General features: G+C 36.3%; 2 protein-coding genes across 2 annotated transcripts; both read left to right on the top strand.

Annotated features, from left to right (window-relative positions):
• The first annotated feature begins 11916 nt into the window (after nucleotides 1-11916).
• Nucleotides 11917-13050, top strand: LOC108985570 (kelch-like protein 15). Its single transcript, XM_018957914.1, has one exon. The coding sequence runs from the start codon at nucleotides 11917-11919 to the stop codon at nucleotides 13048-13050; it is 1134 nt and encodes a 377-aa protein (XP_018813459.1).
• Nucleotides 13051-15468: 2418 nt separating this feature from the next.
• Nucleotides 15469-21338, top strand: LOC108985574. The gene is made up of 2 exons (XM_018957917.2): nucleotides 15469-15996; nucleotides 20891-21338. Exons 1-2 carry the CDS (start codon nucleotides 15721-15723, stop codon nucleotides 21071-21073), a joined length of 459 nt encoding a protein of 152 aa, XP_018813462.1. The 5' UTR covers nucleotides 15469-15720; the 3' UTR covers nucleotides 21074-21338.
• The last annotated feature ends 6599 nt before the right edge of the window (nucleotides 21339-27937 follow it).

Genomic DNA, 27937 nt, shown 5'->3' with positions numbered 1-27937 from the left:
ATTTTGTCTCTGACCAGGTTCAAGCTTTGGAGAAAATCAAAACAAGAGCAAGTTGGAAGAGAATTGTTACTAGATCAAGTGCAGGTGGGGCAAACCAAGTTGCTAAGAAAGCAAAAAATGAGGTGGCCCTTGGTGGAAGATCAAACAGAATTGATGTGGTGGTGGCTGATGCACAACCCCACCATTTGCTATGAATTGTCTAAGCTGGAACTATCAAGAGTTTGGGAACCCTCGAACAGTTAATAATTTGCATCTCATGGTGCAAAACAAGTCCCCAACCTTTGTTTTCTTAATGAAAACGAAGTGCAACAGACTTAAAGTAGAAACTGTCAAAAGGAAGCTAATTTTTATAACAACTTTGTGGTGAATTTGAAAGGGTCAAGTAGAGAATTGGCCTTCTTATGGAAAGAAGGAATAGAAGCTAAGGTACTGTCTTACACTCAACACCATATCTCACTGATTGTTAAGGAATCGAATGAGGGTGTACACTGGATTCTAACTGAATTCAATGGCAATCCAATCACATCGAAGAGACATGAAAGCTAGTAACTTTTACAGGCACTTACACCCACAACCTCTATAGGTTGGCTATGCGTTGGTGATTTCAATGAAATCTTGAGCTATGGAGAGAAATTTGGAGGTCCTCTGAGACCCTTTAACCAAATGGAAGCCTAAATAGATGCAGTGCATAGTTGTGGTCTATATGGGAGGCAAATGGGAGGCAAGGTGAGGCTTTCACAAAAGAAAGGCTAGATAGGGCCTTCTGCAACCATGCCTGGTCAGCAATTTTTACTAACTCGAGAGTTCACACCCTCCCAGCTCTTAATTCAGACCACAGTCCCATATGAATTGCTATGGATCAGCTGCAACCCTGCCCTCTTAGAAATCAAAAGCCTTTCAGATATGAGGCAAGCTGGACACTGAGGGAGGATTGCTTTAAATCTATGAAGGAAGCCTAGGGCATACCTAGAGGGGCAGCAAACAAATTGCAACAAATTGCTGAGGGCCTTAAAATGTGTAAACAGAGATTGACTCAATGAAGCAAAAAGCATTTTGGCAATTCAAAGAGAGAAGTCAATGCACAACTAGACTACCTCTCAAAATTACAGGAAAAGAACACTGGCCACTTAAATGAGGAGATCAAACAGGTACAACAAGGGGTGGACAAAATACTTGAAGTTGAAAATACCAAGTGGAAACAAAGGACAAAACAGAAATGATTAAGGGGAGGAGATAGAAACAAAAAATATTTCCATTAGTGTGCATCATATAGGAGAAAAATAAATGGGATCAAAAAGATACGTGACAGCAATGGACAAGAAATTACCTCGAGGGTGGGTATCAACAAGTTATTCCAGGACCATTTCACATAAACGTTTACCTCATCTAACCCTAGCAGCCCAGTAAGATGTATTTCAACACTGGAGGCTCGGGTGGCTGTAGATCAGAATGAGATGCTGTCCAAACCTTACTCTCAACAGGAGGTTGAAGAGGCTTTATTTCACATGAATGGCTTAAGCTCTCTAGGACCAGATGGATTTCCTGCAATTTTCTATCAAAAGCACTGGTCAGTAGTGGGGTTCCAAGTGTGTGAAGCTGTGTTGAATGTCCTTAACTCCAATGGTAGCTTGGGTGATATAAATAGCACATTCATAGCTCTTATTTGAAAGAAGAAGACTCCTACAAAAGTGATAGGTTTCAGGCCAATATCTCTCTGTAATGTCCTCTATAAACTCATTTCCAAAGTCATAGCCAATAGATTAAAAAAGTTGTTGCATTGTATTATTTCTCCTGCTCAATATGTCTTTGTTCCAAATAGACTAATAATTGATAATATAGTTGTTGCATTAGAGGCTTTGCACACAATGAAGTGTAAAATGGTAGGGAAAAAAGGCTGTATGGCTTTAAAATTGGATAGGAGCAAGACTTATGATAGAGTAGAGTGGAGCTTTCTTCCATTTGTCCTCTATAAACTGGGTTTTTGCTCCCAATGGGTGGAACTAGTGATGAAGTGACTTGAAACTGTTTCCTATGCTCTCCTTGTGACTGGTGACCCTCAACCTGAATTATCTCCTACTCGAGGCCTTAGACAAGAGGACCCATTGTCACCCTATCTCTTCATCCTGTGTGCTGAAGCATTGAGCAATTTAATCTATAAAGCTAAAGGAAGTCGGTTGTTGCATGGGGTATCTGGGGCAAGAGGGCAGCTAAGGATATCTCATCTCTTTTTTGCAAATGATAGCCTATTGTTTTGCAAGGCTACTGTAGTGGAATGGGGTAGAATGATAAGTTTATTGAGAACATATGACATGGCATCCTGGCAAACACTAAATCTCAAGAAAACAACAATCATTTTCAGCAAAAATACTGCTAGACCTACTCAAGATTACATCCTATCAATTGTTAGACTGAGGACAGCCATACCTTATGAAAAATACTTAGGCTTGCCTTCTATGGTGGGCAGAAACAAATTCAAATCCTTCAAGTGCATTTTGGTTAACATCAGATCAAGGTTAAGTAATTATAGAGTTCAAACTCTATCTTAGGTAGAGAAAGAAATTTTCATTAAAGCAGTTATCCAGGCCCTCCCTACCTATACCATGAGTGTTTTTAAGCTGCCAACAGCATTACTTCAGTCCATCAATAGAGTCATCCAGAATTTCTAGTGGAGACAACAAGACAAGGAGCATAAAATTCACTAGATTTCATGGAAAAGACTAGGACAAGCCAAATCAGATGAGAGTTTGGGATTTAGGGACCTTGAATGTTTCAACAAAGCAATGCTCTCCAAGCAGTGTTGGAGATTGATCCAAGACCCTAACTCCCTTGCAGCCAGAGTACTTAAGGCCAAGTATTTCCCTTCCTCTATTTTTCAGACAACTAAGGTAGGCTACAAACCTTCCTTTGTGTGGAGAAGCCTGCTGGCAGCCAGACATGAAATAGAGGCTGGATCCTTTTGGAGGTTGGGCACAGGGACTGAAATTAGCGTATGGAAGGAAAAATGGTTGGATCATGCTAACCCAAGAAAATTCACTAGTCCAGTTAAGAACTTCGATGACAATGCAAAAGTTGCTGAATTGATTGATCCTGAAGCTAAGAGATGGAAAACAGATTTGGTTCATGACACTTTCGAGGAGAGGGAAGTTAATTTGATTTTGAAAACTCCTATTAGTGCTATGGATACTAAGGATAGAGTCATTTGGCATGGGACGATGGATGGCTCCTTTTCAGTAAGGAGTGCTTACCACTTGGAGAAGTCTCGAGAGGTGGCAGTTCAAGCTCAAGCATCCACCAGCAACAGTCTCAAGACTATGGAACAAGATTTAGCAGATAAATGTTACACTTGGTGATAAAAATTTCTTATGGAAAGCATGTCAGGAGCCATTCCAACCTTTTTAAGAAGAAAACAGTGAGTGATCCTCTATGCTCCATATGTGGCAGGGAAGAAGAAAGTGTCCTACATGTTTTGTGGAGCCATGAAGTAGCCATGAATGTGTGGAGCCATTGTTCCAAAAGATTACAGAAATGCACCATCCCTCGATCCCCTATGCTTCAGTTTTTTGACTATCTAACCTTGGTCTTGAATGCAAAAGAAATTCAAGAGTTTGTGGTGGTTGAAAGGAAGATATGGTTAAGAATGAATTCTTTTATTATTAAGGAGGTTTTCTCTCATCCAAACTTCATTCTAAGAGAGGCAAGATCGGTGCTAGACATGTTGGCAGAGAAGCAAATGAACCCATGCAGTAGAGAGATTCAAGTTTGCTCCTCAGTAGCTGTCTGGCTGGCACCCCCATTGAACTGGCTCAAGGTTAATTGGGATGGGGCACTCGACAAGGCTAATGGATTGATTGGAATTGGTGTGGTTATTAGAAACAACCTTGGTCAGCGTATTGCTACAATGAGGCAGAGGAAACACTTCTTCCCAGATCCTTTACTGGCTAAATCATATGGTGCTCTACAAGCAGTTAAATTGGGAGTTTGGACTACAACAAATTATTCTAGAGGGTGATTCTCTGCAAGTCACAAAGGCACTACAAGAAGATAGAGAAGTTTGGAGTAGTTCAGGCATGTTCCTTAGTGAGGCCAAATCATGTCTAAAAGTTTTTGCAAAATGAGAAGTTTCTCATGTTAGGAGAAATGGCAATCTCATAGCCCATTTACTTGCAAGAGATGCTCTTACCATTTATGAACGCATTGTAACTATTGAGGAACTTCCTCCTTGTATCTCATCACTTTTATAATGAAATGGTTTTAGGGTTTTTACCTTCAAAAAAAAATCCTCACCATCGTCTTCGCTCAAAACTTCAACATAACTCACATTTCTCACCCCACAAGTACGGGTGCTACCCGCCCTTATTGGGCGAGGCCACCCCTATCCCTTCCCCCAACACCGCATGGGCAGGGTTGGGATTTTTTTTCCGGAGCTCCACCCCTGTCTATGCGCGGGAGGTACCCCATCCGTTGACTGGTGTGTGGGAGTGGACCTCTAACTATCCGCCCCCTGCCCCTCCAATCTCCACAACAATTCATTGATTCACAGCACATTGAGCACCATCAAGTAATTCACAAAACTACATGCACAATCAAATCATCTACAATTCACAATCTCATCCTCCAATCTCCATCCACAAATAATAAAAATAAATAAAAAATATGGGGCGATTCACGAAGAGATTCGGGAGTGAGCCATTGAGCCCTACTTACATTCGCCCAATGCTGAGGCTGAAACGGCGATGGAAATCTGCGACGGCAACAGCGACTCAAGATGACGATGGTGATTTGCAAGGCAAATAGCGAATTGGAGAGAACCGAGAATCACAGAGAGAGAGAGAAGAGAAGAGGAATCGCGAAGAAGAAGAGAAACAAGGGCTATGAGGGCTCTTCGACTAGGTATTAACCCATAATCAAAACGCCGTAAGGGGTATTAAAAAAATTACCCAGGCACAAAACGACGCCTTTTTGTGCCTGGGTATTTCTTTTTATATAATATGTATTATATAATATATATATATATATAATTCATATATATATTACAAACGGTGGAGCGGGGCGAGGTATATACAGAGCGGGATTCCAACCCATCCCACCCCCACCTCTGCTTGAAGCCCCAAAAGTGGGCAGGGTCCCCCCGGCCTCCGCTTGAAGTCCCAAAAGCGGGCAGGGTCCCCCCGCCCCCCACACCCCGCAACAGCAGACGGGGCAATCCGCCCTGCCTCACGGGGGCGGAACGATCGGGGGACAGGGTAGCAGGGGCGAGGCACTGCTGCCCACCCATACCCACAAGTTCTCTACCCACTTTCCATATATAAAACCCCACCTCCAACAAGGGAATCACCGTTAGGGATGAAAAAAAAATCAATGAACCAGCGATGACTTATAAAGGGGGAGAGAAAACTGGATCCAAGATGGGGGAAATACTAACTATAGACGTGGATGGGGAAGGAATAGGATGGAGAAAATTTCTCAGGATTAGGGTCAACATGGATATCACTAAACCTATCTCTCAAGGAACAATAGTTAATATTGAAGGCAAATAGAGTTGGGTGGAATTCAAATATGAAAGGTTGCCTCTATTCTACTTTACTTGTGGGGTTATCAAACATGTTGGAAGAGTTTGTGGAGAGGGGAAATCAAAAGTTTACAACTCAGGAGCTGAACAATCTCAATATGGTCAATGGTTAAGGGCCTGCTTTCAACTTATTCGACAATGGAAACAAGAAACAAGGGGGGAGAGGAACCAAGACTCAGACAAGTAATCAAGGCCATGAGGAGGGTCCTAGCAAAAGAGAAGCACTTAATATCCAAGGTACCTTTGCAAACCAAGAAGAGGATTCATCAGAAGATAGTCAAAAGCAGCAGCTTGGTAATAATAAGGTATCTGGAGGAGATTTTTATAAAGGAAAACAAATAGTTGAATGAGATGATAATAGTGAAAAACAGATAGATAAATCTCCAATAGAGGAAAATCAAAACATTGAGGCTCAAAAAGGGAAGCAATTCAGAAATAGTAATACTAACCTTAGTCTCTATGAAACTCAGAAGGTAACTAATAAAATTCATATGCAGATAGAGGAAGAGCTATTAGATACACTACCAGTGCAGATTAAAGAGGTGATACAGAAGCTAATGGGATGGAAAAGTACGGCTAGGTGCATAAATTCACCAATGACAGATGACATGGAAGGAGAAATCACCCATTGAGTTGAATCAATACGAAGGAAAAGAGACAAGGAATTGATAAGGAGGGATAAACAGAAAACATCTTACAAAAAAAATGATAGAAGGGCTCAATCATGCAAGGAGCAAAACTCAGGAATCGAAGGTGGAGGCTGCTGAGTAGCCCCACCAACCTCAATGAAATGCATAGCATGGAACTGTTGAGGACTTGGGAACCCTCGAACAGTTCGAGAGCTTCATTTTCTAGTGAAGAAAAAGTGCCCAGAAATTCTCCCTCATGGAAACAAAGTGCTAGAGTGAGAGGATTGAAAAAATCAGAAATGGAATTGGTTATGATAGGAGTTTTACAATCAATGCCAAAAGGAGTAGTGAAGGGTTGGAAATGATGTGGAAATCAGACACTGACATAGAAATTGAAACCTATACTATTTTCACATCTCTGTTAAAGTGGTTGATGGTAAAACCAGGAAGACTTGGACTCTAACAGGTTATTATGGTAATCCAATTACAGCAAAAAGAAAGGGCAGCTGGCAATTACTCAGAATTTTACAACCTTCAGATCATAGGCGTTGGTTATGTTTGGGAGATTTCAATGAGATACTCCACCAATATGAAAAATGGGGAGGTTCACAAAGACCTTTTAATCAAATGGAAGGCTTCAGACAAGTTCTACAGGACACTGATTTGAGTGATATGGGTTATAGTGGCCTAAACTATACTTGATCTAATAGAAGAGCAGGTCAAGATTTGACCAAGGAAAGATTAGACTGAGTTTGTGCTAACACATAATGCATGAATATGTTTCAAGATATTTCAGTCAATGTACTAGCAATATGCTCCTCAAATCACAATCCTATCCTAGCTACAATGAGTAATCAACAGCAACCTGTAAGAAGAGAGAAAGATTATTCAGGTATGAATATAGTTGGGGCCTAAACAATGAATGTAAAGAACTGATTCTAGCTAAATGGAAGGATCAAGACAGAAATGATATTTCAGTAGCTGGTTTCTCTAACAAATTGAAAGTCTGCAAAGCACAATTACTAAGCTGGAACAAGAAGCAAAAGAAAGAAACTAATGAAGCAATTACAAGAATGATGGAACAAGTATCCTAGCTACAAGACAGGAACCAAGGTTCAAATCAGCATCTTATCAATCAGCTTCATAGCCAAATCAATTTTACTATGAAACAAGAGGAAGTGAGATAGAAACAAAGATCAAAGCAAACATGGCTTAAAGAGGGGGACAGAAACACAAGTTATTTTCACAAATGTGGTAATCAGAGGCTAAAGACCAACACAATTCACAAAATTAGTGATGAAGAAGGTCATATTCTTACCTCACCAGAAGAAATAGAACAAACTTCTTAAAGGTTCTTTACAGATTTGTATGCTGCTTCTAATCCATAGGGACAATCTCACTATCTTGAATCTATGCCACAGAGGAAATAAATAATAATTTGATCATAAAGTTTGAATACACAGAAATACAAAAGGCTGTCTTGAGCATGCATCATATGAGTTCCCCAGGACCAAATGGATTCTCAGCTGGCTACTTTCAACAACATTGGGAAATTCTAGGCAAAGACTTATGTGAAACAGATTAACAGTTATGAATGCTCTCAATACCAACAACTGGGACAACTCCATCAATGAAACTCACATAGTCTTAATCCCAAAGGTAAAAAATTCCCTCAACAGTTTCTGAATTCAGACCAATAAGCCTGTGCAATGTGATGTATAAGGTGATGGCAAAGGTTTTAGCTAATGAAGAAAACACTGCCAACCATCATCTCACCAAATCAAAGTGCTTTTGTACAAGGAAGACTTATAGCAGATAATGTAATTATTGCATTTGAAGCATTGCACTCAATGAAATGTAGAATGAAAGGGACTAAAGGTTATATGGTTCTAAAGATGGATATGAGTAAAGCATATGACAGATTGAAGTGGTCTTTTATAAAAAGTACAATGCAAAAGATGGGTTTTAACTGAAGATGGATAGAGCTTATCATCAAATGTGTATCCACAGTATCATACTCTTTGTTAATCAATGGAACCCCACAACCAACTTTCATACCATCGAGAGGAATTAGACAAGGTGAAAGAACAAAGCACCTAAATAATCTTCCAATAGGCAGAAGGAAAACACACATCAGTCATCTATTCTTTGCAAATGATTGCTTAATTTTCTGCCAAGCTACAGACAAGGAATGGAGGAGGAGGATGGATCTTATAAGTCATTATGAGGCAGCATCAGGTCAGAAATTGAACAAAGAAAAATCTACTATAGTTTTTAGTCAAAACACTAACTCAGCATTGAGGGACATCATAACAAGCATAGCAGGGGTTAGAGCAACAGATTCTTGTGAGAAATATCTGGAACTTCCAGCATTGATAGGGAGATCAAGGAATAAAGTGTTCAGAATAATTCTTGACAAAATTAGTGCAAAAATGGGGAACTTGAAACTAAAATTTATATCACAAGCAGGGAGAGAAATTGTGTTGACAGTTGTTGTTCAAGCCATTCACTCGTATGTTATGGGAGTGTTTAAACTTCCTAAAGTTTTGTTGAAAGAAATGAACAAGATGATGAGAGGATATTGGTGGGGTCAAGCAAACCAAGAAAAGAAAATGAATTTGTTAAGCTGGAATCAAATGGGGAAATCCAAAGGTAAAGGAGGGCTTGGCTTTAGAGAATTTGAATACTTCAATATTGCTTTACTAGCTAAGCAAGGATAGAGGACTCTAACATACCCAAATTCTCTTGTTTCTCGAGTTCTACAGTTCAAATACTTCCCTAGATCTGAATTCCTAACTACAAAGATGGGGAAGTAATCCATCATTCATATGGAAAAGTATACTAGCTGCTAGAGATTTACTTAAAGAATAGATCAGTTAGAGAATAGGCAATAGGAAATCAGTTAGAATCTAGCAAGACTCATGGTTGCATCAACCTTCATCCTACAAACCTCAAGCTAAAAGAAGTATATTGGGAATTGAGGCCAAGGTGGAGTTACTCATTCAGCCAGAAACCAAGGAATGGAATACTTCTTTAATTCAAGCAGTGTTCAACAAAGAGGAAGTATAGCTCATTAGACAAATTCCTATCAGTCAAAGCAATCAGCAAGATAAAATGATATGGAGAAGTAATGCATATGGGAATTTCACAGTAAGAAGTGCATATCATTTGTTAGGGGAGATGCAAGACAAAGATAAAGGATAAAACTCCAACAACAACGAACACAAAGAAGGTTGGACCAAAATATGAAAACTTAAAATACCTCCAACAACAAAGAATTTTCTTTGGAGAGCATACAGAAACATTTTGCCCACCAAATTCAACTTGCACAAAAGACAGATCCTGGATGATCCCAACTGCCCTATGTGTCTCAATGAGCCAGAAACTATACAACTTATACTTTGGGAATGTATATCAGCTAATGACATATTGAGTCAATGTTCCAGAAAAATTTAGAAAAGCATGTGCTGCTACAAGAATGTGAAGGAGCTGGTGCAAGATATGTTCAACAAACTCGAAATGGAAAATGCAAGAATTGTCATTAATTCTCTGGAACATATGGTGGAGAAGGAATGAGTTGTTCAAGAATATTGTCATAGACCCTAAGTCAGTGCTTTTCAGAGTAAATTAGATGAGGTTGGATATATATTCTATACAAATGACACAAAATCATAACAATGCAGTAGATAATAGAAGGTTAATAACATGGCAGTCTCCTCACTTTCTTAAAATCAACTGGGATGTAGCAATTGATAAAAGACCATGTAAAATAGGAATAGGTGTTGCTGTGAGAGATTAAGAAATTAACTTTTTGGCAACCTTGAGGAAAAGAATAGACATAAATACATGACCCTCTATTAGCAGAAGCAATTGCAGCCTACGTAGCAATCAGTTTTGGACTCGAACTAGGTATGAGGAAAGTGATCCTAGAAGGGGAATCAAAGATAGTTGTTGATGATCTCAAATTAAACAAGAAGAAAGGATCTTACTTTAGGATGATTATTTTTTATACTCAAGACAAAAGAAGCAACTTTGTAGCATGCAAAGTTTGTCATGCGAATCGAGAATGTAATTCTGTAACTCATGGTCTAGGAAAAAATGCATTACATATATCTATTTGTATTGTGGAATTGGAGGAAACTCCAACTTTTTCACAAAGCATATAACATGAAATGGTATCAATGAAGTAAGATGTTTATCAAAAAAAAAAAAAAAAAAAAAAATTGTGAAAGGGATTCCTGTAGCCACAAAATTACAAATGGATAGAAACGATGTATACGTGTAGACCACGTGAAAATAGCCTGCATGCATATCGTTTTTGCGATGAGGCCCTGACAACCGATCTCTTCTAGTTAGATAATCGTGGATTCTCCGGCCCATGAATACATCAATCATCAAGATGCAGCCCATTCATGTTGCGTGTAGTACAGTATATCTTCAAAGTGCCCATTAGCTATTTAGTTCTCAACACCAATATTTATATTTATACACTTTGACAAAAGAGAATTATAGACCCTAGACATAGGTTTTGTTACCATTTCTTTTATTTTCTTTTCTTTTTTGGAACTGGTTCTGTTAGTACTGTGCAAACTAAATACCCCTCCTAAAGATCAGGCCATTATTTTGTGTGTAGTGTTAGTGTAGTATATTTTTGCATTATATATTTTATCACATTGTATATTTTTGCACTGCATTATAGAATTCAAAACCTTGAAAAATTTATCGGATGTCTTGTGATGAACTATTTATTGTGTGCATTTAAAGATTTGTTTGCGAATACAACAGTTTTAAGATATTCTCATGTTATTTTATTAATTATTTTATTATTATTTATAAACTACTTTATTATTATTTATAAATATTTTGAAATATTCTTAATATCTAAATGCTCTTATAATAATCTTTTTTTATTCGAATGTATAACATTAAGTCAATGAGAACCGGACACATGCTCTCTATAGTGAGAATCATTTCGAGAATGTGTTAATTTCTTATAATTTATCAAAATGAAGGATATAGCATAATATTTAACTTCAGCAAGAACAATGTGGCATCCACCATTGCTCACAATCCACGAAAACCCCCAGCATTACCAATCATTGTCAAGATAATCTTGAAGTATAATATAAATACATTATATATATTTATATACACATAATTTGATATCTGTACGTACCATTCTTTCTTGAATTAATTTTTTTATCATTCACTATTCACTAATCCACACTACGCCACACCTTATCGAGAAAAAAAAACTCTCAACTGTGGAGAATAGTAGATAGCAAAACTCTTCTTCATATAATAAAAAAAATAAAAAATAAAAAAAAAATCATCAACTATTATTTATTATTTCACATCTCACAAAATGAATAATTACTAATATATAAAATTCCTTAAATAAAAAAATTAAAACAAACAAACAAACATTCTTCCTTGTAGTTATCGAACTCCATCTCTTTGTCACTGCAAAAGGACAGCAACAGTGACAGGCATCCTAAGCAATCAAGTCTACCAGCCAGCCTGATCAACAAGGAAAACATAGACCTTGGCTCCAAAAAAGAAATCCCCTAACGCTCCTCTAGACTCTAGTGTTCTCCGCTCGCCTCCTTGTATATACTCTCCCCAAGTCCCACAAGCAAAATTCCCCACTTTCACTTCAACTCTTCCTCAAGTCCTAAACATTTTCCAACACAAGTACGCAGTACGCAGAGCTAGTCCATGGGTTCCCTTTCCCCTCCACAGCCTTTTCAACCCCCACCCAGAGACTTTCCCACCAATTTTCGAATCTTTTTATCATTCGGCTCCAGGAAACCATCACCAAACACAAACATGTCTAATTGGATAGAGGGTTACAATCCCTCAAACAATGCATGGCACTACATTACCAGAATTCCGGGGCTAATTGAAAATCAAGTCCTAAAAGGGTTTTCCATGATTTCCATGGGCAACTCGATCTTCATAATCGGTGGCAGACTTTGTCACAAAATGGTAGGCATTAATGATGTCGAGGACCCTAACGAGATTGTCGAAGTTGATCTTGAAGTCATCTCGACTGTGCTACGTTACGATGTTCGTGACGATGCATGGTTCAAATGCGCACCGATGCACACACCGCGGTTCGATTTTGCATGCACGGTGTGCGACAATAAGATTTACGTGGCTGGGGGACAATGCACGTTGGCTAGTGCTAGGGGGATTTCATTGGCCGAGGTGTATGACCCTGTACAAAACCTGTGGATAGCTTTGCCTAACATGAGCACCTCGAGATACAAATGTGTTGGGGTGAGGTGGAAAGGGAAAGTCCACGTGGTAGGGGGTTTTACAGGCAATGGAAACTCATGGGACACCATGGAACGTAGCTCAGCCGAGGTCTACGACTCCGAATGTGCCAAGTGGGGACACAAGTTGGGGATGTGGCAACTTGATGTGCCACCTAATCAAATAGTAGTAGGTCCTGGTGGCAAGCTTTTTAGCTCCGGGGATTGCCTAAATGCTTGGAAGGGTCAAATTGAAGCCTATGATGAAGATGTTAACATATGGAAAGGTGTGGAGGGTTCACACTATCAAGCCTTATCCTATCCAACATTTTCCACTGAGGCAGATTCGTCACCACTATTCCGACGACTTTTCCTTACCATGGCACCAATCGGGACCCACTTTTACTTCTTGGCAGGCTATCGTATGCCCGGGGACATATCGGGAATGATGTCGGTTGTTCATGTGTTTGACACATCAACAAATGTCCGGGAGGGATGGAGAAGTTTTGAGCCGGTGGAAGAGGATCAGGAAAAAGAACTCTGTAGCCACTGTTGTGCTTTTGAAGGTGATCATGAGGACAACATGCTTTCTTAGATTTTGTTTGAGATTTATTTATGTATTAAATTTTATTTTTTCTTCCTTCTTGTTTTTGTAACTAATTAATCGTGGTGTATATATATATATATATATATGATCATATTAATATATGAATAATTTTACATATAATCGTAAAATACGTAAACGCCGCGTAATCGATTTGAAAAAAAGTAAAGTCTATTATTAAAAAATTAATTTTATTTATGTAAATTTCATATTTTATTTATTTTTTTCAAAACGATTACACAATAATTACACAATTCACGAATGTAAATATTTTTTTTCTTAATATAATATATATATATATAGTTCTATAGGTCTACAAGAATTTTCGTGCATACATAATGTCGACCTAGGAAACGTTTAAGGCCGTTAATCGTACGTGTAGATGTAATGCCAGACATTATATATAGATTTGATAGATTTGCCGAACTTTGGTACATTCGGATCGATTGAATTTGTTGCATAGTGTATGATCATGAATTAATGAATAATGTTATATGCAGTTATAGAGTGCGTAAGTATCATGCAATCATTTTAAAAATGAGTGAGATCTATTAATTTTTTTTTTTTTTATGTAAGTTCCATATTTATTTATTTTTTTCAAAATAATTACACGATATTTACACACTCGTAATTATAACTATTATTTCTCAAAATTAATTTCCCCTATTTACCAAGTGGACTTTCCATCGCCACCGCAAACCCCAACACATTTGTATCGTATGTACCTCAACCCTCAATGTGGCCATGTTAGTTAAAGCTGTCCAAATTCCCCACCGTAGGAGACCCTGACCCACACCCAGAAGACCAAGACGTAGGAGTTTTAAACTCTTTAGGGGATTGAATGCTTCAATCATGCATGCATTGTACTGCTAATTCACATGACGATGGCTGGGTACATTCCAAATAAAGCCCCTCGAGTAATGCTACGTATGATAATGTATAAATTTCGTATAATTATTTTTTTTTTTAATTATTATAAAAAATTATTATTTTTTATATAAATTTTTTCTTTATTAATTTTTTAAAAAAATTATAAAATATTTATAAATTCTATAATTGTAAATATTATTTTTTTTAAAAAAAAAAACACGTGGACCGAAGTATAAGTGATGTCAGAGGCCAGCTTCTAAACCATGCGTAAACACCATCGAAAGGAGAGAGAAAGGAAAGGTAAAACAATAATAAAAAAGGGTGGTTCACGTGAGCCCAAATAAAGCAGGCCCAGATCTGACTCGTGGGCTGTGACCTGCGGACCACTACCTGATACTCATTCGACAGGAAAAGATCTGCCCAATTCAGACACGACGAGTGGAACATAAATCTGGTATGGTTTTTTTACCTGGACACGCGTCGAATGTGGTCCCATCGTTTGGGGAGACCCCACAGACACAGGGTGCACGTGAAGGATGGAGTGGGGGACCACATCATAGAGAGGTGCAATGTTGTATACGTCATTAATTAGCTTAGGCTGTGTTTGGCAGACTTCATTATTATTTATAAACAATATATTATTATTTACTATCGTTATAAATTATTTCACTATAATTTATAAATAATTTAAGGCCTCGTTTATTTTTAAAAAATATCTCATATCATCTTATCTTATTTTATTTAATAATTATAATTTTTTTAACTTCTAATATAAATTAAATAAACAATTCAATTTTTTTAAATCTTAAAATAAAAATAATATTAAAAAATTAATTTTATTCATATAAATCACATATTTTATTCACATTTTCCAAAATAATTACGCTGCAACTATTAAATTCACGATTAGATATATCTTTTTTCGTTTCTCCGAATATAATGAATTCCGTGGAGTTTCAAATTTTTACTAACCCAACTTTGGTTTTCTAATAATTGTCATCTTGCGTCAATTGGGCTTTCTTGCGTAAGCAAGGACCGTCCCATTGGTTCAATTGCAATTGCCACCATATTTACACACAAAACCACTTATAAAAAACAAAAAACAAGTTAATAATCACAACACTACTAAAGTATAATATTGTACATCAATATGCACCGCCAAAATTATCGGTGAGTTTTAAAATATATAAGTCTCGTATATTTTTTTTTTAAATTATAAAAAAATTGAATTTTTCATATATTTCAAATTTCTTATACTTTAAAAAAAAACAAGATATATATTAAGTATTTTGTAATTAAACCTTATTTGGTCAGATTTTCTCTATTTTAATTTGAAGTTATTAAAAATATTATATAAATAAAATCTACATCTTCTTGTTAAATTAGATTTAAAAAAATAAATTTTATTATTTATATTATATTATCAACAAAATAAATCATGCATATAACGTAAGCAAAAGATGGTATTTAGTACAAGTATTTTTTCGATATAAAAGCTGCAGCTCCACCCGAAACTTTTTAAGCCCAATAGCCCAGAGCTCTCTTACCAATCTCTCTCGTAAAGGCTCTGAAAAAAATAAATAAGTAAAATCCCTTTTTCTCCTCTCTTCGTTGTTCTTTTTGTGGCAGTTCTAAACCTGTTCTAGCTAGGCGAATATATATTAAGTTCGATCCTCGACGAGCTAACCACTGTATCATTTTGAAAGAATGACTTGTTCTGGCCGGTTTCACTCACTTCCCTGCCTTTCATCTGTTTCCTCAGCTTACTGCTAAACTAAGCCTCAGCTTCTGATGGGTGGTGACGAAGATAGATGGGGAGTGGTACCACCAACATTGGCTCCGCTAAACGGAGAGAGAGAGGAGCAATGGAGGCACTTGTACAACTCAGTGAATGCTGTATCTTTTGGGCTCGTCGCCACTGCCATTCTCATATCAATGTTCCTTGTTATGGCTATCTATGAGAGGTTTCTGAGGGCCAGATCAACATCTTCCGCCGAAAGGCCACGTACGGATCTCGAGGCCGCCCAGATGGTTTTCCATGGAAAGCTTGATTACCCTTCTCCCAAAGTATGCTCTCTCTCTCTCTCTCTTCTGTGTGCGTGTGAACTGCAAAAGCAATGTGGACCTGCTAACATGATTGTGACGGTTCATGGTTCCAATACTGTTATCTTGTGCGTAATTATAGCTCATTATGCATGTTGACTGGTCATTCTTCCTGAAACTACATGAATTGGGTTATGAAGTTACATGATTTCTAAGGCAGAAATTTCTCTATCTATTTCAGTCATTTATATCTATTTATTAACGCCATTCAGCAGTTCTTTATGTTTAAAGGAAGCATTATTACACATATTATTACAACAAATACATAGAGATCATATGTGTGTGTATGTATTCATTACTACTTTATGCGTTTGTTTTTCAACGGTGGTCAGAAGAAAAGGAAAGAAAAAAAAGTTGTTTTCCAGCGGGAAAAATTAAAAGATAGCACATCTGAAGACACAGAAGCAATTCCAGGGCCATCTCACTCACGGACAATCAGATGGTAGACCACCCTATATTGACTTGTCCATGCTGCAATGACCTAATGTTCTTTAACAACTGATATTTCATCTCAACATCAAACATGGGCTTTTAAATCAGTCAGTTCCTGTACTCAACCTTGTTCCTAAAGAATCGACAGTTTTTGACTTATTTGATTGGGCAAAAACATAAATTTTGGCGAAAATCTTAACAATCAGATTTAAATAGAGAGGTGTAAAGTGAAACCTATTAAAAAGGCAGAGTATATTATAAAATCTTTCAAAATTTATGGTGTATATTTTTTGTTAGAGGAATGCTAGTTATCATCTCACACCACATATTTTATATATTTTAATATTATTTTTTATTATTTTTTATTTTATTTTATTCTTATTAAACTAATTGAGTTGTTTTATTTATTATCCATGCACCATATTATAAGAAAAATGAAAAATAAGTATAATGTGTGATTTGTTGGGATGATAATTAGAATTATTATTTTTTTTTTTTTTTACGATGGATAACATTTGGACTGAGAAGCAGGAATGTTTGGTAAGGAAAGTTTCTATCGAGTTTTGTGAAAGTGGATGAATAGAAATAGAAGATTTTTTAGATAAAATAATTTTTTAGTAGAATTAATTTTTGAGATTTTCTATAAAATTTATTTTGACATTTTATTTTTTATACCGGGAATTTAAGCAAATAACCAGGTGAAAAAGCTTTTGAGAGATGAAGATTATTTTGGTGTTTAAAAGATTTTTGACATAGAAATTTTGAATAGTTAAAAATTTTCTAAAACCAAACATACGGATTTTCTCATAATGTAAAGTTATAATAATCAATTTCTTTTCTGAAGATTTCCGAATTTCCCTTCTACTTATGATGGTACTGATCTTGTCGTTCATCTGCTAGTATAGTTGGTCTCTTTTAAAACCAAGATAAATATGACCCTTTTCTATGAGATAGGAGGCCCCACTTATGACAGTACATATTAATCTAATATCTCCTTGCGGCTGTATTTAGATGTTGAATTGAGTTGAGTTGAGATGATAAAATATTATTTTTTAATATTATTATTATTTTAATATTTAAAAAAGTTGAATTTTTTATTATATTTTATGTTGAAATTTGAAAAAATTATAATGATGAGTTGAGATGGATTGATGATCCAAACGTACCCCCGTGGGCTGCATGTAATACTGCATTGTCTTAATATTTTAATAATTACAATGGTGCTCCTCATTTGAATTGAGATCGTGAAATCAGAGGATATCCAATAGTTTATGTTGTAGATACTAATATCTGTAGGCTGTAGTACTCCCAACCCATTCTTCATAAATTACAATGCTCCCTTGTTTTGTTCTTCTATCCAATCTAGAATGTTTGTATCAATCTGGTTGCAATGTCAAGAAGTTTTAGATGACATCATTCCTCACATTGCGGTTGTCACTGCAAAACAATATTCAAACTGAAAATACTGTCTCCACAAAGGGTTTAAATCCAACCCCAATGTGCTTCCAGATATAGGTCTTGTTATGACCATCTTCAACATAGTTGTCTATTGAACTATCCTACTCTGTTTCATGTATGGTGGTCTGTCTGTCTCCTACACTGTCGCTGTTAAAAACATCTATATCCTATATGTTTAGACACAAGGATCAAGATTTGAGGTTTGTCTTCTTGCTTAGTTACAAGCAAATCACCCACTTTTGGTGCAAGGATGATCAAATGCTAGGGTCAACGTTTTATAAACCTAGGAAAGTCCTTCCAACTATTATGTCCTGATTCAATTGGTTATAAATGTCTGATTGGTTTAGCTTGCTATTCTGCACTTGGGGGAATGTCAGCATGACTGGGGTCACCAAATCTCCACATGAGATTTTAAACCCATGGTATATGGGAACTGATGCGAAATCTGCAGACAAGGTGCTATTTGTTTTTTAAGCACGATTGGTTTACTAAAATTATAGTAGAGAAGAAGGGGTGGGCGACCTTCATCTCATAACAAAAATTGTGTTGCATCAAAGAAAAGTATAATGAAATGGAAATTGGAGTCAACTTAAGATAGTTCGGTCCCATGTTTTCTTAAGCGCTAGGTCAACAAATTTGATGTCAAGGAGACAGTTTTTGAAGTAATCTAAGTCCAACTCACGATAAAAGGAAAGTCTAGTTCTTAGAAATAGAATGGAAAAGACAAAAATGCTGCTGGATGGATGGGATGGCCCATATATGTGCCTCACATGCTGGGTGGAGATGGTGATCGGAGAGGGTGACAAAACTAGTAGTAGGACAGTTGTGGGGATGGTTGGCAGACAAGCTAGTGACAGATCGAGCTTCTCACATCCGGAAAAAGTAAAAGGAAAATGAAGGAAATCTGAGGGGGAAAGAAAGAAAGAAAGAAGAGGAGGGAAGAGAAAATAAGAAGAAGGGAGGGGAAAGGGAGAAGTTAAGATTCTCCCTTCCCCGACGACTCTCATAGGTGAAGAAAAATTTTAGACGTAAGCTTCACACTCTGTATATTCATTTAAAAATATATCATTTTATTTTTTCACTCGCGTAATGAAAATGATTCCAGACATGTTTATAACTAAAATAAGATAAAAAATTAAAATGACATGGAGCTCCGATAGAAAATATCTCCAAAAGGTGAGGGGTCAAGTAACTTACTGTTTTGTTTTAGTTTTCTATAAGCAACAACGGAAACCATACATCTAGTAACCTGAATCTCCAACAATCGCCTTATTACAGGCCGCTTATCACGGCTAGTTGTACAACGCTAGACTTTGTTGTTCAAGAAGATACCCACTTCCTCTTGCACTTAGATCTTGTATATGTAGGAGAAGCAATCATATAGGAGCATAGTTTGCTTTGGATGGATCAATTCGCCAATGGCGAAATGCACACACTCGAGGTTGTATCAACGTCAGGGTAATGGAGTGCCTTTTGCAGATCTAAGTGAAATTGCTGAGCCGTCTAGACGGTGCATGAGCATCATGACGTGCCAGTCAATTGGCCATACTTCTTGGTTGAACCAAGGGAAGTTTGTGTAGAGTGGCATATATGGGTTGTAGGACATCGGAAGGCAATATATCCATCCATTTTCAAGTTAGATGAGAAGAGAAACGAAAATAATAAAAAAATATTTCACATGGTGAAGGAGGGGAAACAAATAAAAAAGGAAAGAAGGGGATTGGGTGTTTTGGCTAAGAGAGAGAGTGATAGGATGGATATATTGGTGTGGAAGAAGGGATTTTGATCTCTTAGATTTGTTGTCCAAATTGTACTACTTAAAATGAGAGAAATATAGGATCTCACAATATTTATTGAGTATTTAATATTTTTCAAAAAATTCACTCAGACAGTAAAAAATATTATGAAACTCATTTCATATATTTATCTCTCTTGACTCGCACTCTACATCCTATATTTCGAACAAAATTTCTAAAAAATCATCACTTTTTTTAGTCGAAAGCAAGGACAATGTTCACTTGCCATATTGCATGGCACTAGTTGTATAAGATGTATATATCCAATGGGTTTTATTATATATTAGTCACTATTCACCTCCACACTCTATACACCTGACAGCTTTTTTTTTTTTTTTTCATAAAGTGTAGAGTATTTTTCATAAGATATGCGGTAGTGAATAATGACCGATGAAAAAAATTATTCATATCAAATACCTGTAATGTAAATAAATTATTATTATATACTCCACCTATTACACGTCCTCTTCTTCAATCTCAAGAAAGTGTTTCTTATGTAGCCTTTGTAAGGCATCTATTCTCAACTACTGTCTTAAAATAAGAAAATTAGATAAACAACTAGCACCAAGAGTTTTACATTGATGCTTTTTATAACACCATTGCACCTCCACGGGCACGCTTTATGAACCAATGCTCATTTACCACAATAAAATATCATAGAAATTGTTTATGCTCCTTAATATGCATGGCTGGCTGAGTGATGGTCATAATATTTTATGATATAAGGAGTGTTAAAACTCCCGAGTACACTTCCAATACTATATTTATTGTGTAGGCGTTTTGCTGTGGTCGAATTGGTTCTAGTCTTGTGACATGGGGATGATCGACTATCCATTATTACATCAATCTACTTTGTACATGTCAAGGGTGCTCTATCATTGCTGTCGACTGTTTTCACGTTACTTTTTCTACCTTCTTTCCACAATATCCTCGCAGAATCTATGGATAATAATGTGGCCTTCATGTTGTTGACTCTATACCCCCCATTTTGCTTTGATTTACTAGACGATGATGAGTGAAAGAGAAGATATAGCTCCTTTCCGTATCGTTAGATGTTGTTCTTAGGTTTCCTATATTGTGGTTTAATTATGCATATTCGCCTTCATTTCCATATTTTTTCTTTGCAGTGTCTCCATGTTTGTGCTAAATCTATCTGTCAACGTTTTGTGCAGATGACAGTATATGAGAAAGGTGTATCAGTTTTGATGCCTGGCGAGGAAATGCCCACCTTCATTGCACACCCTGCTCCGGCACCACGTCCTCCTGAGCGCATCCCACTGTCTCTTCATCAACACAAGCCATCCTTCGGTTCCTCCCCAGACTCATTATCAAGCTTAGATCACAATGAGACATGAAATAAGACAACCAACAAGAACATCGGGGATTTTCATAATACTCGAATCAAGTTCACGTACATTCCTGTGAAAATTCTGAATCTGCAGCACTGTTGGCTAAAACCTCAATCACTTAATGGACGGCTGGGATAAACCCAATTTCATCATACGGTAACCATTTAGATTACGCAAACCAGGCTTTGCTTCTGTAAACCATGTTGTATAAACAAAACCTTACTTCCCAATTATCTCCTAATAAATATATGGCTTTGCTCCATATCTTTTCCTAAATAAATTTGAGCACAATTTCTTGCAGGCTTTAAAATATTGAGGTTTTTTTTTTTAATTTAAGGAAGAGGAATGTATTCCAATTTTATTGATTACTCTCACCTATAGCAAAGAAATGTCTTACAATGAGAAGCAAATTGATAAAAAAGCTCTAAAAACAAGTTCCTAGAAATCATAAAGACCCTAAAAAATCATATTACAATGAGCCTAAGGAATAAAAGAGAAACCTAGTACCAAATAGAAGGAAGACATCCACAATCAATAGAGAACAGAGTAATCATATGGTTAAGAAAATGAAGAAGAGACGAAAAACTTGTTGTATGTCCCACGACAACAGAATTGGTTAGGTTGTCAGCTAACGCATTACCTTCTTTGTAAACATGGTCAATATACTTATCAGCTATTAGTGTCTTAACTAAGGGCCAAGCGTAATGCCTAGCTGTAATGCTAGGTGTTATACGCCTGGGAGCCGAATGGGGAAGGGGGCTCCCCTTCCTTTTCTTACATCTCTCACGTGCATATAATGAGCATAGTTTCAGGTTAATAGCTCTCACTTTATTCTCAATCTTATTTATACAAGTAAATAGGTCGTGTGACCATCGAGTACATTTGAAAAAAATGTGTAAGAGTATTATACCAAACCTCTCCTAGAGAAGACCAATACAGCGACATTCATAAAGTGTCTAATATGCCTTATACTCATTCGATTGCATCTAATCAAACATATTAGATCCCTCTCGAGTTCCAAAACAAACTTGAACTATCCTGGATTAAACCATCGTGATGTGTTCATAAATTTTTTCACTACCACATCGTAGCGCCAAAGTTTGGCGTTAGCAAACACAATCAATGATGCGTTGTCAAATAGCCTTCCCTTCACCTTCATGTCACTCAACTTTAGTTCAATTGCTTTCCCAGCAATGTTTCTTTAAATCTTATCAGTCATTGCCATAGACAACATGCTAGAGTAGCAAACATTAGAACTCTCATCTTATAACATAGTCAATGGTCAAGAAGGGCACTCAAAAGTAAGAATAGGACTCTCACTGTAACACCCCGTTCCCGGAGATCCGTAGAGTTATCTTTTGTACCCTAAATCCAACTTCCTTAACATATTTAAATACTCCAATATTCTCAAAAAAGTACAAATCTATTTATTCAAATAAAAAATATATGTTCATCTACCAGGACACCAAATAAATACCTCAATGAGATAATTTAAAGACTCCATAAATATTTAGAAATATCTAGGACTCCAAATATCAAATAACATAAAATCATAAACCTATTAAATAAGATTCTCCAATAAACTTGTACCATCTGACACTTATTCCTTTATGATCATCAAGCCTTACTCTTGACTTCCAGCTGATGCATCAAATTACCTGAAAAATTATTTGGAGAAAATGAGTGAGTTATCAACAACTCAGTAAGCAAAGAACATATACTAGTGTGCAAACATGAGCATTTACAAAGTTCAGAATGCAGAATAAAATACTTTTAATTTCAGAATGCAAAATCAGAACATGTTATCAAAATATAAGAGCGAAAGTTTCAGAAAATATTCTTATTCAAAGTTTTTTGGCATATCATAACTGACCACCATCATACCAGAACATCATATCACATCAGAGGCCATGTTTAACCCTCGTGGTAGGGTTGTGCAAACCCCGGTAGCTAACCGAGCAGAAACAGAATGTGAATCTTCCCTTTATTTATTCTCAGAGTCCCGAGTGTGCACACAGGAAAGACCACCAGAAAAATCATTTTGTTTCCAAAGTGAGTGCACCAAAAATAGAACAATTGGTACCAACCCAAACAAAAGCCACTATTAGCACCCATGGTAGGTCAAACAGATCACCATCCACAAACCAAATCCAGATTCAGAATGTCATGCCAAAATTTTTTAGAAATCACATCATATTAGAATACAGAACATCTTCAGAACTGAACAGAATTAGATCACAAAATATAATTTATGCACAAAATTTCATATTCACTCTCTTTTGCACAATTCAAAAATGAAATGTCAAAAATAGGCCCATGTCCGCACTAGTCATGCCAGAAAATACTTTATTCTTATACGAAATATCATGAGTAATGCAGGAAAAATAATTGAGATTGTTTCAAATTTCTTTTCAAAACAAGACATGCATATTTTTCAAAATTGACCTTAGTCCATTTTATTTTTATGCAAAGTCTAGCATAGAAACCCCGCTTATCTGGACTTCTTAGCATTTCACAATTTTCTTCAAAAAATATCGAATCAATTATAAATCGTCACCTATAAAATAATCACTTAATTCTGTAAATTTCCAATCAATCACAAATTCAAATCATTTAAGCCTAAGCTTCTACAATATCTATTTTAATTGTTTAATACCTAAAAATTTCCCATAATCTTAAAATATCCCTTAATTCTAAATATCTCCATTCTCTAAATTTCCTTGATATCAATCAATACTTAAGATAAATACTAGTAAAGATTTCGTTAAATAATAAAAAAAACTTTAATCATATTTAAAATGTTCAAAATAAAATTTCACATTTACTATAAAAATAATATGTTACCATTAGTACAATTTTAAAAAATCTATTATTTGTACAATATCTTATACTTCCCACAAAGACAACCTAAAAACAGATTTAATATAAACAAAATTTTCAACTAAAACCATCCAATAAAAAGGGCAATATTGTAATTTCATACCAAAAGAATATGTAAAACTATATTTACGTAGCCTCTATAACACTTAGTATAAGAAAAATGTTTTCCATGTGTTACGTAGTGCAACCGTTGGCGAGGTAGGGGCACAAGATACTCATCGAGAATGGAGGAGCTGCGTGCGGTGCGGAGAAGAAGGTGGTTGTCCTGGCAGCGTCGTACGTGTGGGAAGGAGTTGTGCAAAGAGCTGGGAGGTGGACAGTGGCAACGTCGACAGCTGGGTGGTAAAGCCGCAGCTCATGGTGGGGCAAAACGAAGTGCTCTGTTTTGATGAGCAAAAACAGGAAATAACCGAGTGATGAAGAGGACGTGCAACTTCCACGGTAGCTACTTGTGGTGGTCTTCCGTGCGTGTGAGTGGTTGCGGTTTATGGAAGGGAAATCTAGGTGGCTGTCGGTTTCACGTGGGGATGGAGGCTGGGGCTTGCGATGCTGCAATAGGGGGATGCCGTGGCTATGGAAAAATTGTGAGGGTCCAATGCCGAGGGTGGCTGGCTACGATTTCGCTTGGCTGGGCAATGGATACTCTAAGGTGGTGTGGAGGCAGTGGGTAACCAAGAGGAGAGGGAGAAAAAAGAAAAAAAGAAGCGGCTATTCTAGGTTTTCGTTGAGGATGATGAACGCGTAAATATAAAGATGAATGGATGACCAAAAGAAACCCTAGAGACGAGAGAGTAACGTGCAATATCATGCATGCCATGAAAAACGGACGAGGAAAATGAACTAGATGAAGTCATGCATGACGAGAAATCTGTGGGGTTGTGCGATGAACTGTGAAGTTGTCGTGTGAATATATAGGTGATTGAAACAAAACAAAAACAAAACCCTAAAGCTGAAGAGAATAAAGAGGCATACGTGCATGGGAGTGAAATCATGTGTTGCGGCGAAAAGAAAATCATAAACTCAGTTGGTTTTAATGATTTAAAAGACACGGGTGTGGGCTTGGGTCTTGGGCTTTTTCTCGAGTCATTGATCACGACTCAATTTCTAAAAGTAATTCAATTAGTCCAAAAATTTTCTCGACTCATAAAAAGATTTTTAACTAATTATAAATACAAAAGAAAATAAAATCATAAACCTCAAAAACAAATATTTTAAGCCCATAGTCTATTCCAAAAAAAATACACGAACACTCAATTGGGTTTTTCATACGCATAAACCCAAAAATATATAAAAATCGGGTTTGACTGGGTCCGGGTGTTACACCCACAGTGAAGAAATAGGGAACCATTCACTCACTTCTACATCTAATCAATTAAGCACATATAGTATGAAATACATGCTACAATGGATTTCTATTTCTTAAAGAGTGTATGTCCATATCAGATACCGTACAGATCTTAGTCTAAATACCATTTATGCGCCTAACACAAATCTCTCTATTTGCTAGGGTCTCACATCTGACTAGTTACAGGTAGGGGTATAAATCGGTCTGGTCCGGTCTGGGGGAGAGGTGACGAAACTTTCTAATAGGCACCAAGATGGACCTAATCTTAAAGATCCTTTGCAAGTTCCAGGTGGACTAATTACAAGATCAAGAGCCAAAAAGATCAATAAAGCAATGTAAGGATTGGTGCAATCCATTTGGAATGAAGTTAGCAAGAGCCCAACATTCAAGATAAGTTTGAAAGTAGAAGAATCAGTTTTGATCCACTTAATACAAGCTGTGGAAGACATGACTTAGAGTTATTATTTGGGTCTATTGTTATTGAAGGCTTTCAATTTATTTAAATCATTTAAAGGATTTATTATTAGTTGTAGGAATTAGTCTAAAATAATCAGGATTGAGGATGTTTGGCCCACATATGTTTTATTTTGTTAAACTAGGGTTTCAAGAGTTATGTAGCCGCGATACTGTTCATCCAGGAGCATTTTGGGTAAAAGGGACATTGTTTTGGCCTATGATTAATTGGGATTTAGGTATTTAAATACCTTGTAGCCGCCCAACACACGCTCTTTAGACAATATTGAATTTTTTATTGTGAGTTGAGTTTACTCCTCTTGTTCTTGATTGAGTTTTTAAATTTACCAAAAGTAAATTACAACATTTATGGTGTTCCTCCTTGTAATCTAGGTTCTTGAGACAAGTTATTCAACGGGTCTAGATTTTAATATAATCTAGATTCTTGAAACGAGTTCTCAATGGGTCTGGATTCTCCATCCATTGACTTGACTTTTAGCTTTCTTGGATAAGTTTTCAAATTGATTGTAGGTTCAAGGGATTCTATTCCCCCGGGTTCATATCACTTTCGGTCCATCAATTTTCTAGACCAGACTAGTAGCTTTCAGTCTAATTGGTACGTTCAATCTGGCTTAATTATTTTGTTATTTTGTTTCACTCTATTTTTCTTTTGCAAATAAATTAATAAAAAAAAGTATTTAAGTTACTAAAATTAAAATTAAGTGAATTATTAATGTGGATTATGTAACTAACTCATTAAAAAAATATTTAACTATATTTATATGTATGATGTTGATAGTTATTACTTACTAACTTAGACTTTACTTTGTATATGCATAATTATTAATAATGTCATACATTCTATATATGATTAATGAATATCAAATAATTTCATTGTATATAGATTATGCATGCTTGCTTGCGACTTAGATATTTAAAAAAAAATACCTAATTACTTTAATTAAGTGTAAATAGTAGAGTATGTATAAATGTATGATGTATTAAATATTTACATATAATGACATAAATTATCACATGATTTATGATTTATTATTAATTGATAGCATATATTATTTAATATTTTGCATGGTCAATGATAATAAATTAGATAAAAATTACATCATTAACTTATATAATTACTATATAAAAATAATATATTAAATTATTAAAAATATTTTAAATATATATATAGTTCAGTCCAGTTCAGTCCAGTCCAAAATTTATAGACTCTGGGACCGAACCAAGTTTCTTTTGTCCACAATTTTTGGGACCGAAACCAATTGGTACAGTTTTCGATCAGGTCCGGTCCAAATAAAAAATTTCAGTCCGGTCGGTTTTCCAGTCCAGACCAAAAACTGTACACCCCCAGCTATAGGCTACATGGATTGTGGGGGTGTCCATTTACGGTTCTCTTAAATATAATAGACCTTGTCTTAGCTACAGGCTATCTTTTATATCATGCAACTTATCACAAGTGCCATGAGACACAATGTCTCGTCTCTTCTTGCTATCTCTTTGTATGACTAAAATTGATTGCTCTTATGAGTGAGTCGATCTAAGTCTGTCGACTTACCTTGTGTGTACAAGTCATGTCATATGATAAAGACAAAAAATATCATATTGCATTAATATCTCGAAGAAAAGTTTACATTGCTTTTTCAATTGAAAAAAAAAATAAAATTACAATCTACGTTGTCCTAAACTCCTTACATGAGCCATAAAAACGTTTTTCACTAAGGGTTTTGTCAGGAGATCAGCAACCATGTAACTCATATAAAGATTTTTCAAGAACACTTCCTTATGCGCCACTATGTCTCTAATTTGGTAGTATCGGATATCAATTTGTTTGGTTCTTCCATGATACTTTGGATTCCTAGCATATACGAGAGCATGTCACAACAAATCATCACTAGATTAGAAGTATTTGCACTGGTGTCTAGGTGCTGAAGGAACCTCCTCAACAAAATAACTCCCTGAACTTCTACTGAACATGCTATGTAATCTGTCTCCTTGGTGGATATGACTATGCAGGGTTGTTTCTTTCTCCTACATGTAATGGCGCAATTGTTCAGTAAAAAAACATAGTCAGTTGTCGATTTGCGCTTGTCTAGGTCACTACCCCAATTATCATCACTATAACATTTTAATTGCAAATCTAAACCTTGATAGCACAATACATTGTCTACAGTCCC

Source organism: Juglans regia, chromosome 1 (assembly GCF_001411555.2).
Source record: "Juglans regia cultivar Chandler chromosome 1, Walnut 2.0, whole genome shotgun sequence".
Taxonomy (NCBI): domain Eukaryota; kingdom Viridiplantae; phylum Streptophyta; class Magnoliopsida; order Fagales; family Juglandaceae; genus Juglans; species Juglans regia.
The sequence above is the reverse complement of the archived record's forward strand: the minus strand, read 5'-3'. Positions and strand labels throughout refer to the sequence as shown.

Bases quoted from the DNA above. Each gene is read 5' to 3' on its own strand.
- LOC108985574 (XM_018957917.2), top strand. From the start codon at position 15,721: ATGGGTGGTGACGAAGATAGATGGGGAGTGGTACCACCAACATTGGCT. The intron at 15,997-20,890 runs GTATGCTCTCTC...CGTTTTGTGCAG, and splicing joins TTGATTACCCTTCTCCCAAA to ATGACAGTATATGAGAAAGG.
- LOC108985570 (XM_018957914.1), top strand. From the start codon at position 11,917: ATGGGTTCCCTTTCCCCTCCACAGCCTTTTCAACCCCCACCCAGAGAC.